Source organism: Vicugna pacos, chromosome X (genome assembly GCF_048564905.1).
Source record: "Vicugna pacos chromosome X, VicPac4, whole genome shotgun sequence".
Classification (NCBI taxonomy): domain Eukaryota; kingdom Metazoa; phylum Chordata; class Mammalia; order Artiodactyla; family Camelidae; genus Vicugna; species Vicugna pacos.
In genome coordinates, this window is record NC_133023.1 from 100078870 (window position 1) to 100096474 (window position 17605).

At 43.0% G+C, this 17605-nt stretch overlaps 1 protein-coding gene across 1 annotated transcript; it reads right to left on the minus strand.

Annotated features, from left to right (window-relative positions):
• Nucleotides 1-3017: 3017 nt before the first annotated feature.
• On the minus strand, nt 3018-10052 carry SLITRK4 (SLIT and NTRK like family member 4). Its single transcript, XM_072956148.1, has 2 exons — nt 9743-10052; nt 3018-6060 (listed from the first exon to the last, which is right to left on the minus strand). The coding sequence occupies exon 2, from the start codon at nt 6008-6010 to the stop codon at nt 3494-3496; it is 2517 nt and encodes an 838-aa protein (XP_072812249.1). The 5' UTR covers nt 6011-6060; nt 9743-10052; the 3' UTR covers nt 3018-3493.
• Between the last annotated feature and the right edge of the window lie 7553 nt (nt 10053-17605).

Below are 17605 nucleotides of genomic sequence, written 5' to 3' on the forward strand. Positions count from 1 at the left end.
TTATAAATACATTCTTAATATATTTTTCCCCAGCTCTTTGGATGCGACAACAATAACAAAAAAAAAATAACTCACTGTGCTCATTTCATACAATGTCAATGTACAAATCATGCAAAAGATATTATAGACTAGTATTACTGCCATACATTTCTAGACGTGTTCTGTTATTTCTGCAATACCTGTAGACGTTACTCATGAGGCCATGCCCTGTATGCATCCTTATGGCTTAAAGAAATGAAATGATTTTAAAAAGCAACAAAAGAAAGCTGGTCTTAAAATGATTTTCTAATTAATATATTTATTCAGTTTATTATTCAGAATGGAAAACTAAATATAGAATATAAATTGCCTTATAGACTTGAATCACTGTATTTAATAGCTGCTTTCTCATAAAATTACACAAAGATTTACTTTGAAAGAATTGAATCATCTTTATTGATTTCATAAAAAAATAATTTAAAACTTGATTTATATTACACGGACATAATATATTATCTCAACCCCTTCACTGATTTCATATGATCTAATTTCCTTTGCAACCATTCTAACAGAGTCCAAGCACATGATACAATGCCAAGAAGCCCATGATGTGTCAAACCACATTAGAAATGAGCACTTCTTGGATTTTCTAGATTGGAATCAAATTCTACTAAAATACTGTCTGGACACATATATCATTCCTTAAGGGGTTAAACTAACATCAAGGTTATAGCTGAAACCAACAAAATATAGATACAGTATTTTCACTGCTCTTGTTCTCAACTCAAAACTTCTGCCTAACTACGTTATCATAAAATGTACAAGTAGAACCAATGAGAGACAGGTGTAAAACAGTATACATTGTAGAATGTAGGCACAATGACTGTAGTTAAGGAAAAGATATCAGCCTTAACCAAAGATCTGTTACTGTCATTCACTTACAGTTAGAACCTCCAAATAACCACATACATTTAAGTTACTTTTGTTTTGAAAAATTGAACATTTATACCTTTCAGCAGAAGAGTGTGAGCTAGCCAATATGCTACAGCAAGCTTTGAGATGAAGGCAGGTACCCTTTGCCATTGACAACTGCAGAAACCATGAAACCTCTTCAAAGCATCACCACACTGAATAAAAGGCATCATCCCAGTGACCTATTAACCCCAGACCATGGATGGAGCTTTCTGGTTCCTCCCCAAAGTGTCTACTTAAGATTCCTCAACCCATACTTTATTGACAGGATAAACTAAAACACTTTCTTTGAAGCCTTCACGTCTTTATCCTGTCAGCATGCGTTACGAGCCCTTTACTCCATGGATGCACACAAGCATGGTAATGGCATATTATAAGTTCGTGTGAAATCGTAGGTGAAAACAGGCTGTTGGGCACACATCTTCATGTCTTTTCTTTCAAGATCGGAAAGCAAGTGTTTATTTATATATTTTTAATATTCATATAAAGTTTTCACAGACATTGTCATGAAAATTAAAATTACACATTAAAGTTTTAAGAGCACCGGCACATACATATGGAGACAATTTTTTTGCTATTTAAAAAAAAATCTCCAAATTATCTATATGTATGCATGTACACCCAAACACACACGTACACACACACACACACACCCCTCCAAGAATGCTAAGTTGTTTGTTTTTTTAATCTTACCACGAACACATAAAGCCCTGAAATTAGTAATTAATAAAAGGACTGCTGTTACCATTTGAACCATAATATCATTTTGGAAGCTGCACCAAAACACCTGCCACTTGTAATTCATGAAGAATGCCTTTGTTTACCTTCTTGGTCATCTTACTGATGAATACAGTAATTACAAGAGATGGAGCACAAAAAATATACATATGCAGGCAGGCCAAGAAGGCAATGTGTTTTGGGGATGTCACTTTTGCTAATCGGGAGAACCGAAAAATCTGCAAAAATCTCCCGTTATCAAATGCTTCCTTCCTTTGACCAGTTTTGACTTAGAAGTTAACAGCACAAGCAAACACAGTGGCATAGCATTTGTACTTGCAGACTGTGAACTCATCTGAGACCAATGAAAGCATTTTACAGCGTGGCTTTGATGGCCGCGATTTACCAGGATGTTTACTGTTCTACTTGGTTATCTGATAGTAGTCAGAATGATGAAAGAACAGGATACTGATGCATACGAGATATAACTATTAACCTTACATCATTAATTTTTTTAAATATCTGTAGTGAAAACTATTTGAATTAAGCTCATAGAATCCTGAAAAGCAAGACAACTGATGGCAAATAACAACTGCCCAGACACGGTACTATAAAACTAAGGAACCTATTTTAAAATGCACAGTTGGTAACAAATCTGAAGATAATATGCTAAATTCTCAAGAATAGCACAGAACTGTTTTTTTGTACTTTTGTGGTTTTTTATAGTTTTTTTTTGTTTTGTTTTTTAAATGATACCTGATCACAATGTCCAGAATATTTCTGTACACATAAGCTTCAGTGTCAGTTTGGTATACTTTTCCTGTCTAAATTTATACTTATTGATAAATTCCCTGTGATCAGGAAAACAAGTCAGGCATATTAAATACATATTAAGGAGTACATATTTTCCTATTTAGTATACAAAGTACTTCATAAATATGAATTATGTTACAAAAATAGCTTTGGGTGCGCTCACACGGTAAGCACTTTGCTAATTTTGGACAACCTGTAAGGATTGTGGGTATTTCACATAACTGAGAACAAACTCTAATGTTAGTTTAATTTGAGCCATGTTTAATTCTGATAAACATCACGTATTTCTTCAGATCACCACAAACGCTATGTAACTCACACTGATTTTTTTTTCTCCTTTTAGGTTTTATGTATAGACAGGTAATGCTTAAAGTGTTCAAATTTATTTTATAGTTATGTAATGCATGGTATATTTTAAACAAATATTTGCACAATTTAACATTATAAATCCAGCGGTTTCAAGATGCAGGCCATAAAGGTTACCGATTTACAAATACTATCGAATGTTCTCTCTTGGCATGCTTTTTTTTTTTTAAACTTTTCGGATAATCTTTACACAGAGTTGTTACAATGCCACAAATCAAAAGGATTATTCCAGTTCCACCAACTTAATCTACGTGCAAGATGAAGGACCCAGCTGAGGTACAAACACAGGTACCAGTTTTCTGGAGTTCGCTTTACAAAGCACAAAGAGACGAAGGTTTTGCATTGGGGTACAAAACAGATCTGCCTCTTGAGGTGAAATTCAGTGTATTATGTATATAAAGCATCCCTTTGGCAATAGAGTTCGCAGTATCCCCACAGGACTCCACAGTATCGGTTTTTATGTAGTCGAACCTATTAAGGAAATTCTCTTCTACAGGACACATCTTTGCAGCTACAGTTAATGAGACACCCTTGGAAACACCTGCCTCTATGCCTATTGATAATATAGTATTTGGAAGTTAGAAGTCAACAAAAGGCACTTTCATCATTAAATAAATGTCCTCTGTGTGAAGTAAGATTGCATGACCTAGATCTTGTTCAAAGCTGTCTGCTCCTCCAGGACCTGCAGGTAGTCGGGGGAACTCTGAAGTTTTGCTTTCAGTTCAAAATACTCGCTGCTCTTCCTTTGCTCCACAACAATTTTACTGTGGTTGCCACCTATCAGCGACTTCTTGCTCTTTTTGTCTTGTTGTTTCTCCGGATAGCGGATCTCGAAGCCACTAACGCCGATGCTATTGTACTCCTTTTTGCTTTCCAGAAAATTCTGAATAAATACGTTGGAATCCCTGCTCGGGAATAACTCATCCAGCTCATCAATCGTGCTCAGTCGCTTCCGGGTATCCACGTGCAATAAATCTTTCTCCTTGTCGGCCGCGTTTCTCATAATGACTTTCTGTCCCGGAGGGTCGGAAAACATGAACCCGGTCTCGGATTCCTTCAGGCCACAGGTGTGGCTCTTGCTCATCTGTTCTATGGTTTGGGGGATGAACGCCTCTGCAGCCAGCCCGTCTTTTTTACTGGTTTTGGGGTCGTGTTTCCTCAGCTGCAGCTGCACGGAGCCGCACTCCGGGTTCCCCAGGCCTTCGTGCTTCACCGTGGGTTTCTTGTTTCGTCGCAGCACAAAAACAAGAAGGCAGAAAGCCACGAACACAGTTAAAATGAGGACCACCAAGATACTCAGGATTAAAATAGACAGAGGCACTGGACCACCGGGAGGGCTGCGAATGGGCCCCAGCGGGGTGGTGAATGTGACTGCCGGGGCCGGGCTAGTGAAGGGCGCAGATGGCTTGTTTAAGAGTTTGGGACATAAGATCTCATTCTTGAGAGACTTGAGTTCGATATTGGCGAATTGCACAGGTGTCTCGCATTTCAGCTCTTTGACCACGATCCCGTCGCTCAGTTTCTCCAGCCATAGCTTTAATGCCACCAAGTCACAAGTGCAGTCCCACGGGTTGCCCTCCAGGTCAATCTGTGTCAGAGACTGCAGCTGATCCAGGACCCCGCTGACGGGGAGGTACATGAACTTGTTGTTCCGCAGGTTCAGTCGAGCAAGGGGGGCTCCGGAGAAAATGTACACGGGCAGGCTCTTTAAGAGATTATTGTTTAAGTACAGGAGCTGCAGATTCGGCATCGAGTCAAAGGTGCCCGCTAAGATTTCCTTAATCAAGTTGTATTCCAAATACAGATACTGCAGGTTATGAAGGCCGGAAAAGATCTCGGGGTAGAGTCTTTCGATCTGATTGCCATTGAGATACAGCCGGCGGAGGTTGGTGAGGTTGTGGAATACCTCTCCCTTGATCGCCGTGATCTGATTGCTGCCCAAATGAAGCAGATCCAGTCCTTCGAACTCAGTAAAGTCTGAGGTGTCCACGTCTTTGATGCTGTTGCCATTGACGTGCAACTTCTTGGCATTTAAAGGTTTCGGCATCAGTTCAGACATGGACTGTATGTTTTTCTCTTGGCAGTTGACACTCAGTCCCAGATCTGACGGGTGTGTCTTGCAAAAGCAAGGCGCCGGGCAGGGGGTAAGAGGAGGCACCCTCGTTTGGTAAGACACAATCTGGCTGAGACTGCGGTTGGAGAGGGCTTTGCCTGCCACGATCCCAGAGATCTTGGACGGATTTGTCGTCTTCGGGGGTTTGGTCACTAATCTGTGTAAGGACGTTTGGGTGGTGTGACCGTTGGGGGTGGTGTAGCCATTTTCCAGCTGAGACGGAGGCAGGACTCGCACATCAAAATCACTGCCTGTGCCCATGGGGCATAATTCTTGTTTGTTGGTTTCTTTTAAAAGCCTTCCATATAAGTCACTGGGGGTTTCACAGATAGCTTCTCCTATGTAAATATTATATGGCATATTCTCCAGCCAAGCTTTGAGAGGCAACAAATCGCAGCTACAGTTCCAAGGGTTATCTTCCAGCTGCAATTCGACAACACGGCCTATGTGTTCCAGCACTCCGATGTAGGGGAGCTTCTGGATTCTGTTCCCGCGGATATCCAGATGGGTCAAAGACGCGAATCGGAAAATATTATCAGGAAGGAATGAAATCAGATTGTCATTAAGGATGAGAACTTTCAGTTTGTGGAGCTTATTGAAGGCTCCTCGTTCAATATACTTGATTAAATTGTAGTCAGCCTGGAGATACTCCAAGTTCTCTATGCCAAGGAAAGTGTCAGCCCGGAGAATCTTTAATTCATTGTTGTTCAGGTGCAACTGCTTTAATGCACTGAGCCCAAGAAAGGCTCCTCCCTCAATGTTCTGCAGTTTATTATTTCCCAGCTGCAGGGATACTGCGTGTGAAAAATTCAAGAATGTATTTGGATAGAGGATATTTAAAAAATTGTTTTGGAAATTGAGGTGATAAAAATTAGACCAAGGGGGTTTCAGCTGATTTGGCCTGTAGACTGAAACCTTCTCACAGTTGACATAGAGCACATTCTCAACTGACACGCAGGAGCACACATTGCAAATTTCCACCGATATGTCAGAATCTGCATTTGTCGAAGAAATCAGGGCTGACAAAATCAGAAAGAGCCAAAGAAACATCTTCTTGCAATCAGCAAACAACTTTATGCTTCTGAATAAAGAGAAATAATCTAAAAAATAAAAAGAAAACATTTTTTCAATGATCGTTACTTGAAAAAGTATTTGTGCTTAAATCATACCGCCGTCAGGAACACATGGCTATAATAATTAGCTTGGTATTTTTAGGGCACCAAAAACTCCAAGTATTCTCACTCAGTTGAACGAGAGCCACCAAAAATACCATACATTTTATTTCTGTACCTGTAGTTTATACAAATTTTACATGTGCAGAAGACAAAAAAAAAAAACAACAACAGGAAAAAAAAAGATTGTTGATTGTGCTTAGACCGTAACAATCTGAAAATATTTTCTTTGGACCACCAAATTCCATCCTTGAATACAGACCTGAAGCTTCCTATTGGCAACTCTAATGACTGAACCCAGATCAGAAACTGTACCACGTAGTTGTTAGCACCACAAAGGTATTTCAATTTGTAAATGTCTACTCTCTAGGCTTCAGCTTGATAAGAAGCCATGAAGAAAGCTATTAGGGCCCTGGGTTCCATGAAGGACTGCAATGGGAGGGCTGGGTTGCTGTAGAGGGGACAGTCAAAAGATCAAGGTGGCAGAAACCCCCAAAAGATACTTGGCCTGAGCATCAGCCCAGAGGTCAGCACATGGCCACGAATCACTTCACTCTTGTACACTGCTCTACAATGTGTTAAAAAAAAAAAAACACAGTTGACCCTGCGGGGTTCTAGAAAAAGAACAGAGTAGGAGATGGCCAAATGTGGGTTTCAGGTAAATAAATGGTATCTAGTTTCCTGTTGGTCATCTCCCCAACAAGAGAGAAAAGCCTTTTGTCTTTGGGTCCCCAAAAGCAAGAGAGAATCCTGCCTGCCCCTGCATTTCCTACCTGATGTCCAGACAGCCTTCCCATCCCCCAAACTGGCTCTCCTGCCTACCTGACTCCCTCCCATTCCTTTCTGTGCCATTCTGAACCCAGGTCCGACTCATACTTGGCTCAGATGCTTATCTCCTTCACTCTGACCACAGACTGCCACTGTTGAGGAAGAGGAGTTCACACACTACAAGCCCTGAGTGGCTTTATCTGCAGCGCCAGACACATTTAGTACAGTGAATGTTTGTTCTAAAATCATCCATTCCCCAACATCTCCCTTCCAGTATTACCACTCCATGTCCCTGGCTATAAACAAGTCGAGAATCACTTAGTGGAGTTTCAGGCTTAATAAATTAACCCCTGGCTGCCGATTCCTTCGATACTGCATGCATATACAAATATATGCAACGCTTCATGGAAAAGATTAAGAGGAACCACAAGCACTGTGCATTTTACTGATGCAGTTTTAGCCATGTGAGTCTTTTCCATCTCATATGGGAAGCTGGCTGCATTTTCAACATGGTTACCACCAAATATTAATTAAATAAATAAATTACCCAGGAACACACAATGAGGGAATGATACAAAGAAAGAAGTGTCACACAGAAACTCCTTTGTTTATTTTGCCCACGAGGAACCAGATAGTGGCAAAACTGAACATGCCTCAAGGTAGACCATCCATTAGCCACGACCCAGGAAGATTTGAATTTTGAGTAGTTTGGTTCAGAATACACCAGCACTGCCGATGCTCCTTGGCTGCCGGATAGACGGGCATTTCCCCTATTCACGGTGATAGCTTGATTGGCAGTGCAAAAACAAGTCATAATTTTTAAGTATGACATCATCCAAACTAACTTTCATTGTAAAATCAAAATTTCACATGCTCTTTTGGCCCTCCTACAGAAGTGGTTTTCAGCAGCTACTCTGGTTCATTAGAGTCATTTCTTGTTACTACCTCCCATCGCCCCCCACCAAATAAATGTTTAAAAAGCAACCACAACAAATCAAACCCTAACCAAAAAGCAATGTACCTGAATTCAATACAAAACACAAGAACCAGGAGCATGAACACATCTGAAATTGCATAAGGAGCTGCCCTCCTCCTCGTAATTTCTACTTTAAGTAGCAAGGGGGGAAAAAAGCGCAAGGACGAGCTAGGAAGTTCCCAAATGCAGCTTGTGTGAAACAGAAGCCGCAGGCAGCTGGAGGATGGAGCTAGGGAGAGGGGGAGTCGATTTGCCAAGGAGAGAAGGGAAGAGGGGCTGAAGGGGCAAGAGACCATGGAGAGGTGGAGAGAGGAAGAAAAGGAGCTAGGGGAAATCGAGCAAAAAAAGAGGGGAAAGGGGCATCGAATGTAAGCGAAAGAAACCGCACATTCACATGGTACCAACAAAAAAACATATACAATTTAAAATCAAGGGGAAAAGGTAAAAAAGAAAAAAAAAACCCACAAAGTGTGAGTTGGGTACCAAAAGCCATCTCTCCGGCTGAGAAGGGTGGCGGGTCTCCCGATCTACCTCTCCATCTCTCTCTGTCTCTGTCTCTGTCTGCCCGCAAGACGCCCGGCTCCCACCGCCGGCTAGGACTGCACAAACCTAGCCTTATCACAAACCCGGCAGCCACCAGAGTGCCGCGCCTGGCGCTCCGCTTCCGCGCGGAAGGAGCGGGCCTGCAGGGGGCCGACGACTGGGGAGGGTGGGCCGAGGTGGCTCCCCTGGAGCCGGCCCGAGAAACCTCCACCAGCCCGCCCAGGGCGCGGGTGGAGGGCTCCGCGGGAAGAAGCGGTCCCTGCCGCCCCCGGTGCGCTACCTCGGGCCGGCAGCGACGCGGCTGGAGGGGCCGCTGGCGATGGCGCGTACCGCAATGTTTTGCCGCATCTCGGTGCCCGGAGCCCGAACGCAGCCCCCTCCCGGGTCCCGGGCCCAAGCAGCGGCCTCGTGGGCCGGGCCGATCCGCGGAGACGGAGACCGCTCGGGATGTCGCGGGGGCTTCAGCCCCGCTGCGCACACATTTCTCCGCGCGCTCCCGTCCCACAAGGGGCAGCTGCCGGAGTTTCCGTCGGCCTCTCTAGACCCGGGCGTGAGGTGGAAGAGACGGCAAGCTCAGGCCACGCATGAGGGTGATGGCCACTGGGGCGTCAATGGCCCGCTTGTCACAGGCAGAGTGACCCCCGTGGCTGAGAGCGGCGGCCCAGGCTCCCCCTTGCGCGCCCACCCCTACCCCACCCCCCACGCTGGCCAGCCACATAATGCTGCTCTCACCCAGCCAAAAATCAGCTCAACATTTGGGCATCTTGCAAAGTCGTGCTGCCAGCTCTTACTCGGCTTTGCAGGGCTTTTAGAGTTACCCACCGGCTTCTCTCGTAGTCCCTGTCTTGCTGGGTGCCAGCAATCTCCGACTGACTCCCGGGCCACTGCCGGGAGCCCCAGATCCACGTCCGCCTAGAGTGTCTGAGAGGGGGGCGCAGAAAACAAAGCCCAGCGCAGCGCAGCGGTCCCGACAGCCCTAATCGCCCTAGACCAGGACACTTTCCCGGCCGCCCCGGCCGCCCGGGGGGCAGCGAGGCTAAGGACACCGGATTCTTTCGGTCCTCGGGGACTTGCGACCGCGCCGTGGGTAGGCAGGCTGGGCGCGGGGGCGGGGGGTAGCCACTACAGCCGCTTTGACCACTCAGCCGGCCCCAAACCAACACGACCCAAACTAAAAATAATAAGCTACCTGCCCCCCTCCGCGCGCACGCGCGCGCGCACACACACACACACATACACGCGCGCGCGCTGCCGAGCCGGGCTGGGGGAAGAGGCAGCGCGTGTCGGTGCAGCTCGCGCAGCCCCCGCTGGAAATTCACCCACCTCTGGAACCGGCGGCTCTCGTAAGGCCCGCCGCGCCGCGATCCGCGCTGCAGTTTCCGCGATGGTCTCTGCGTGATGCGGTCTCGGGCTCCTCCGCGCCCGCTTGCCCGTCAAACCCACCGAGCAGCCCTCGCAGGCGAGCGGGCGGGCAGCGGCGCGCGCGCGCGCGCACCCGGCCAGACACCGCGCGCGCACCCAGCCCCTCGCACACGGGCTGCACCTTTACATACAAGCGCCGAATCCCCGCCTCCGCCCCCGCCCCCCCGCCCCCCCCCCGGGCACACACACAGCACCCTCTCTCCCGACACTCAAGCACCTCGACCCCCGCACATTCCCGAGGCCTCCCGGGTCCCCCACCCAGACACCCCCACTTGATTCCTCTTCTACCCACACACCGGGAGAGACGGCGCACTTTCCTCCCGGCATCCCCCCTCTTTTTGCCTAAAACACCCCCTAGGGAGGAGCGACCCTTTCCTCACACGTAAAGACCCCAGTCCCCTAACGCGGGCGCGCCAGCCTCCACCCCCCCCCCAGAATCGCACACTCGAGTCCTTTCTCCTCCCCCAGTCCCCTAAGAACGAAGGCACACACGCATACACACACACACAACCGGGGCGTTCCTTTGAGAGAGCAACCAAGATCCCAGGCAAAGCCAAAGAAACATCGGAGAGCCTGGGGCAAGGGGGGGGGTCGAGGGAGGTAGACAGGGGCGTCGAGTCTACGCGGAATTGCAAAATTCCAGGATCGAGGGGGGTGAGTCAACAACAATGACATTCAAAGGCAACAATCGCACTTGGGCTTTGTATCACGGGTACGGTACCTTTGGCTAATTGTCACCCCGCAGAACAGAGGGCTCCGGGAATACTTCTTCGGTAGCGGGCGATCCTGGATGGAGCCTTCTTGGGATCAGTTTCCTGGGAGCCAGTAGTATTCGCACTCCCCCTACCTGTGTGCGCGTAAGAGGCTGGGGGCTTTAAGGCAAAAGTGTGAAGCTTTAGCCCAAAGTGAGACTATTTAGTGGGTTTAGGGGACGGGTTAATTCTCCGCACCTCAGAACTCTGTGAGCCTTCGGTGTGGAACGGGTTAAGCGGGGTGGTTAAGGGGCTGGGGGTGGGGAGAAGGGATAGGGATAGAGGAAAGAGAGGTGTGGGACTGAGAAAGATGCCGCACTTGCGACCAAAAGAAGGAAAAAAAAAAAAATCTGCTTTGGCTACTGAGCATGCCCAGTTCCCAGCTCAAGCCCTATAAGGGAGGCATTGTGTGCGTTCCACTTCTCCGGGCTTTGGTGGTGACCGGGAGGGGACTTTGGTTCGGGAGGGTGGTGGTGAATGGGAGACTTTAGGGAAGGGGGACAGGGTCTGGAGCTTTGGGGCTGTGCAGAAGCGTGTGTGAAGGGAAAAAGGGAAGAGACCTATGGGATACCTCGGGGAGACAGAAAAGGAGACGAAATAGACTTAGGAAAAGTCACTTCAGTACCCCCTCATTGTCATGTGTGTACCAAAGCGGCTTTAGCAGTTGAATCGCAAATATCCAGAGGTTGCACATCCGGCGTGTGGATTGTTCAGGCCCCGTTCGCTAGCGCTGGCACAGGGGGGTAGGCATAGCCCGAGGAAGGGCTAACGCTGAATCGAGCTTCCTGCAGATTGCTAATCCAGTTCCTAAGCTTAGTAAGCAAGCGGACATACCTGTGGGGCGGGAGAGTTTGGCTATCATGTGTCTATTTTAAATACCTGGCTTTATTAACCAGAGAAGGCTAAAACGGTCGTTTTCCTCCCCTTCCCCCAACCTTGCTGTTTTTCTAAGTGCTTGGCTAAGAAAAACAAAGCTCTCTCTTTACTTTGTGTCTGTGGAAATAAACTGCCTTTAGGTAAATAGAGCTAAGTTATAAATGGGAAGTATTTCCCTAGGACATTTCAGGCAATACTGCAGGGCCCCTTTCTTCAGGACCTATGTTCTGCCTAATCCACTTACTCAGATTCCAGCAGAGCCAGTACCCAGAAATGCTTTTGCTTAAAAACGAAAAACTCTTCAAAACTAGCAATCGCTTTGAAACCAGAATTTGGCTGTCTGCCTGAACTCCTACAGTTAAACATTTACCATAATTGGTTGATGTTTAAAGGCAGAAAAGAAAAAAAAATCTGATGAGCAAAGGATTTATTACATTATTTGTGGAGACTATCTTACCTTCCGTATTATTAGTAGTAATCTGTTCATATATAAGTTTCAAATTTTCATTTTTGTCATTTCACTGAGGCTGCCTTCAGGATAGATTCATGCACATTCATGCAAATATTTGCCGGGCATGGCATGTATACAGAGAAGCACAGACAATATTTAAATAGATATGGATATATAGGCATATTTCTTTATGACCTTGGTAAATATGACGTCTTTCATTAAGAACCCTTTCTCCACCCCAACTCCTCATTGCCCTTAAAATTTTCATCTTCTTTTCTTTTCAAAACAAGCTAGAAGCAGAAATTGAGTGGGCAGCAGTGGTAAAATTTGCTATAGTCAATGTGAAATCCATCATGAAATAGCGTGGCTTAAGGAAACACTAAAGGCTCTGTCCATAACATATGTAATTGTGCAGCTCCTCTTGGTAAGGTGAAATTTGTTTTCTCTATAGGTAACAGCTGCAGTATGTCGAAAAATCCCTCTACTCCTGTACAGTTGAACAAAACAGATCCTGCTAATTAAGAATTCACATTTGCATTATACTGTATGATGCGATTTGAAAGTGGTAATGGACACCAACACAAGTTGGCATTTATTCTAAATGCAAAGGATTCAGGAAGCTATAATGTATTTTCTCAGGATAGGTGAATTATTTGTCCTTTACTATAAATGTTAACAAGATTCAATAGAATGAGCCAAAAATTTTTTTTAACTTGAAAATATAATGCACATTCCAAGCACTGTGATAGCTGAAAAGGCCAGATTTGGACAGTAAATATCAGATGATTTAAATGCCTATCTTTATTTAACTTTAGAAACTATTCTGAGAGTTGATTATATTTGACTGCAATAACTGTGGAATGTTCTTTTTCATATAGGTATGGAGACAGAAATCTGAAAACAAGTAGAGCCAGAACGTCAATAAATTACAATTACTAATAGTGCTGGGAACTTATCAGTGACTAATATCCAGCTTATTAAAATGAATGCTTTAATATAAAATTGTTTGCTGTTTAAAAATGATAAAGGTGATACTCATAAAAATAACATAGAAGTAGCAGCTTCTGCTTTAGCTTTCAAAAGAATTAAAAAACCCAGTCCTTTCACCCTACAGTCTCTTTTCTGTCTCCTAGAACTACATGTGATATCCGTATAGAAGGGAAATTTCTAGCTTAAAAAAAAAAAGAAGTAAATATATAAATAAATAAAAGTGTTAGGAAAACTCCAGCACTATTTATGGCAATTGAAAGGAAAACAAAGTCGATGTTCTTCATAAAATATATGAATGCAAATATTGTGAGACAGATTTGTAATAGCCTCATAGTTTTTCTGCAAATGTTCCACCGTACTTAATCTTGGCTTTGCAAAGAATGTAACTGGAACCATAGGCTGTGTTGATATACTGTGTCTCTCTCCTTCAAGGCAAATAAACAACTGCACCAGAAATTTTACCAAGTTCCTGGATGTCCTTAATTTCAAAGGCAATTTTGTTCAATCAAATGCTACCAACCAAAGAGGATTATAAACCAACAAAACTTGGCCCTGGTCAGTCTTTCACTTTCATTCTTTTTCTCATATATTCTGCCTTGTTTGTTCCTATTTAAAATCCAGTGAGCCTTCATTTTGGTATCCAGGTATCACAGATCATTCCGTGTATCTTAATTTTGAAATGTATTTATACTCTGACATTTAAAAAAATTGTGAACTTAACATTTCTGTAAGTGGAACACAAGAAAGTTCTCAGGATGTTAATGAATCTTCCAGGAAGAGACATTTCTGTGATCAGCTAGGTTTGGAAGACCGTTGATTCCATAAAGCTAAGCAAACTTTTTTAACTTTGGAATTTCTCAGCAAAATCAATTATATTAAAGATGAATTCTGACTTACAGGGAAAATGTAGCATTTCTCAGATTTATTTGACAATGGAATCCTTTTTGAGGGGGGAGGCAGGGATCATGTACACTTTGAGAAACCTTCTACTAATTGCTCAATTTTGCAAATTTTATGGAATTTAGCAGCTGAAAGGCACCTTTCAGATCATCATCTAATCCATACCACAGTGGCTACTCTTGAGTCCCTCTTTTTCTAAACCATGTTGCCTCCAAACATTGTTTCATTTAGTTTTCTGAATGATACTACAAGGGAGAGATGATTCTTCTTTAAGAAACAAGGTTCAGGGAAGTGTAATTTGCCCTAGGTCACACAGTAGCAATGTGACAGTCAAGATCTGACCCCAGGTCTTTGAGATCTTCCTGCTACTCACACTCCCTTGTCCACACAGGGATCAAGGCACGTTTAATTTGGAAAGCATAATCTCTTTTTTTCCCAAAGATAAACACTTGGGACATAAATGTTTGCAAGTATGAAAGTATTAATACTCAACACTAGGATAAACCAATAAAGTACAGGAAAAACAGTTGACGTCAGTTATGCTGATTTTACCCTTTGCCAATCATGGGCTTTTTTTCATCATCCTGTGCTTTCACTGTCATACCTGAGCTGATTTTGAACCTGTGATGATGTCTCAGTTGTTTCTTATTAGAGACAATGGCCTTTGCTCCGGTCAAGTGCAGCCTTGTAAAGCAGTGGTGTTCATCCCTGGGCTTATTCCATAGTTAAAGCCAAAACAGCTGTTACCCAATAGGGCACATGGTGAATTGGAAGGGGTGAGATTACTTGATTGATTGATAGATTAGATTTACTAACCTGACCTTCCATTTTCCCCAGGCTATCTCTTTATGTTACAGCTGGTCATCTGTTTTTTGTTTCGTTTCGTTTTGTTTTTAAAAACCTAAGTTGTCAACTGTTAATATATTAAAGTCTCAGTACTCTAGACATTGGCTGATTAACATGACAATGCATTCACAGATTATTTCTGGAGGATTAACAAAAAGAGGATCTGTTTTGAAGGATCTTTGTAATTTGGGCTCCTAATGAGTAACTGTTCGTTTGGCCCCCTGGTACCACCTCTGTGCTCTAGGATATCATTTTTTGAAGTCAGATGCTGATGTGATAGCGGCTGTTCTGTTTACCCATTTTCTCTCTGAATATTCTTTGACTTGAAGAAATCTCATCTTTCTGACTCACTGTCAAAGATTAGGGCCCAGAAACAAGCTCAACTGCCCTCAGACAACTAAAGATAATAAAGATCATGAAATAAAAAATAGGAAGTTAATAGCCAAACAATCTACTGTGAGGATTACTCCCATGGGCTGTACAAGTTCCATAACACCAACCAAAGCTTTGTCAGAAAGACAGGAAGTTAATGAGAATCCTTCCATTTTTACCACGCTCAGTTCTATCTGGGGAAGCAGAGTACTGTCTCCAGCCAACAAAACATTTTTTTTTCTAATTTTGTAAAAATATCGATGGTCTTTTTTTTTTTCTCCAAAACTTTTCTAAGAGTATTATTTTTCCTTAGAAATGTAAGCTTAAAACTTGCCTTCAAAACTGATCTTGTTTCCAGCCCCTCTTCTTTTGTTTTGGATTCCTTCTGGACAATTCAAAACATGGGTCAAAATCAGGGGCGTCAAATAAGGGAGAAAAGACATAATATGAAGATATGAGTTATGGTGTGACTATATCCCAATTACTATATCAAAAATAAATTGTATCCCATTCTGAGGCTCAAGGGTGAGTCAGAGGAAAGCAGAACATCTGTGTAAGCCAGTGTCATGTTTCTGTGATTGACTATCTCCTTTTTCAGTTCAAAATTGGAGCTTCTAGTTCCCTGATCTGACTCAAATTGAGTAATGTCTACCCACATAAGGTCTACATGAGAAAACGGTCCTCAGTCACATGCCAAGGGGTCACAGTATGAGAAAACTTGTCATCACAGAGAATTCCTGCTTTATCTGTTACGTGCATGGGATTTTTGTTAATCACGGAGTTTCGGGGTTTAAAGGGACCTTAAAATTCTTACAGTTTAGCCGCTCCCAGTCAAAGTTGAAATTTTCATCAGATGAACACTCACTGCTTGAATCCACCCAGTGATGAGGAGCTCACTGAGGGTTGAAGCTTCAGTAAATCACCTAGAAAATTAATGACAGAATTGTTAAAATCTTTGTAACATTATCTTAGTTAATCCTCATACCCATTTTACGGAGGAAGCAATGAATTCTCTCTGATGCAGAAAATTATTATTTCCTTCTATCCGTAAGTAGACTAAACTTCTACATATACAAAAAACAAAGAATGCAAACTGTATATTCGCTTCCTAACTGAGCCTCTCTAAGGATGATTAGTAGAAGAGAGTGATGAAATGATTTGCTTTGCTTATTTTTAATTATTTCAAAAGGTAGAAACCATTATTTAAAAACAAATCCATAGGTGCTTATACTTCCTGGTATCCTGTAGTTACTCTTCTTTTCTGCTTTCACCTATTATTCATTTTTAAGCACTAATTTCAGCAACAACCTCTGTAGAACTGAGCATTATAAACACCATCATTATTTTGTAAAAGAATCTTGCTTGCCTAGTCTAGAATCTCATCTTGTGCACTCAAGACCCACAGGAAATGGAAAATATCATGATTTCAACCAAGTTCCTCATAACGGCCCTGGAGGAAATACTCAACATCTTTTTTCCTGAAGCCTGTCACTGAATATCTGTTTGGGAAAACAAACAGAAAGGGAGAAAGAAAAGAGGGGAAAGAAATCAAAGTTTATATAGTTGCTATTTGTACATTGTGATTTGTAGCATTATTTGTAACCTATGTGCAAAAAAAAAAATGGTTCAAGTGACTTAAAGGCACTAATTTTATCATTTTGTCTATAGAAAATATGTATTTTTAGAAACTTAATGACTTGAAGAACTAGCATTCTTCTATTCATAAGATTATTTTGTCATAAGAGTGGCATATGTTGTTTTTCGAGAAAAGAGAGTCAAATCTGACAAGATGTGATGCAATTATATCTAAGATCACATTAGTGTGACAAATTGTATAATTAATTCAATCTCAATCATCCAATAACTCTTCAGACAGATACCGTGTTTATAGGCATGTATCTGAGATATCATTAATTGCCTTAGAATATTCATTGCTAGAAATGAACTCTAACTACAGTATCTGAATTTTATTCATATCTCCCTATAGTAAAAATATTATAATGTAAAAATGTTCAAGGCGTGACCTCTAACCAATGTATTTTTCACAGAGTAAAGTTGTCGGGCATTTTACTTCTACTTACAGCTGAAGCTATTCTATAAAATTTCATTTTTATTATCTTTATGGATGAAAGACTATCCAGAAAAGCAAAACTATAGGATCCAAGCACTCAGGGCAAAGCAAAAAATTACAAATTGACCATATAATGATGACTCCTCTTATTTCTCTGTCTGTGTTTCAAGAGATGTACATTTCCTGAGCCTTGAAGGGAGAAGAGTCTCATTGATAGCCACTCTGATTTTCTCCTTGAGAATCTGTCCTATTGCTTCTCGGCCTTTTGGCAAAGATCAAGTGTGGAGAATCTATCCTATATGACAAATGGCAGGGCATCTCTGTGTGGGGGCAGTGATCTTGGGAGCCTGATCTTCCATGCCCTCCCACTCCACATACACTTACACGGGGCTGTCGCTCAAAGGAGAGGAAATGCCATTTCCCAGTTTCAGATTTGGTGAATGGTCAGACTTGTGTTGGTCAGTTGGCCACTTATGTCTTGTAAACTCAAAGACCTCCAATATAGG

Bases quoted from the DNA above. Each gene is read 5' to 3' on its own strand.
- SLITRK4 (XM_072956148.1), bottom strand. From the start codon at position 6,010: ATGTTTCTTTGGCTCTTTCTGATTTTGTCAGCCCTGATTTCTTCGACA.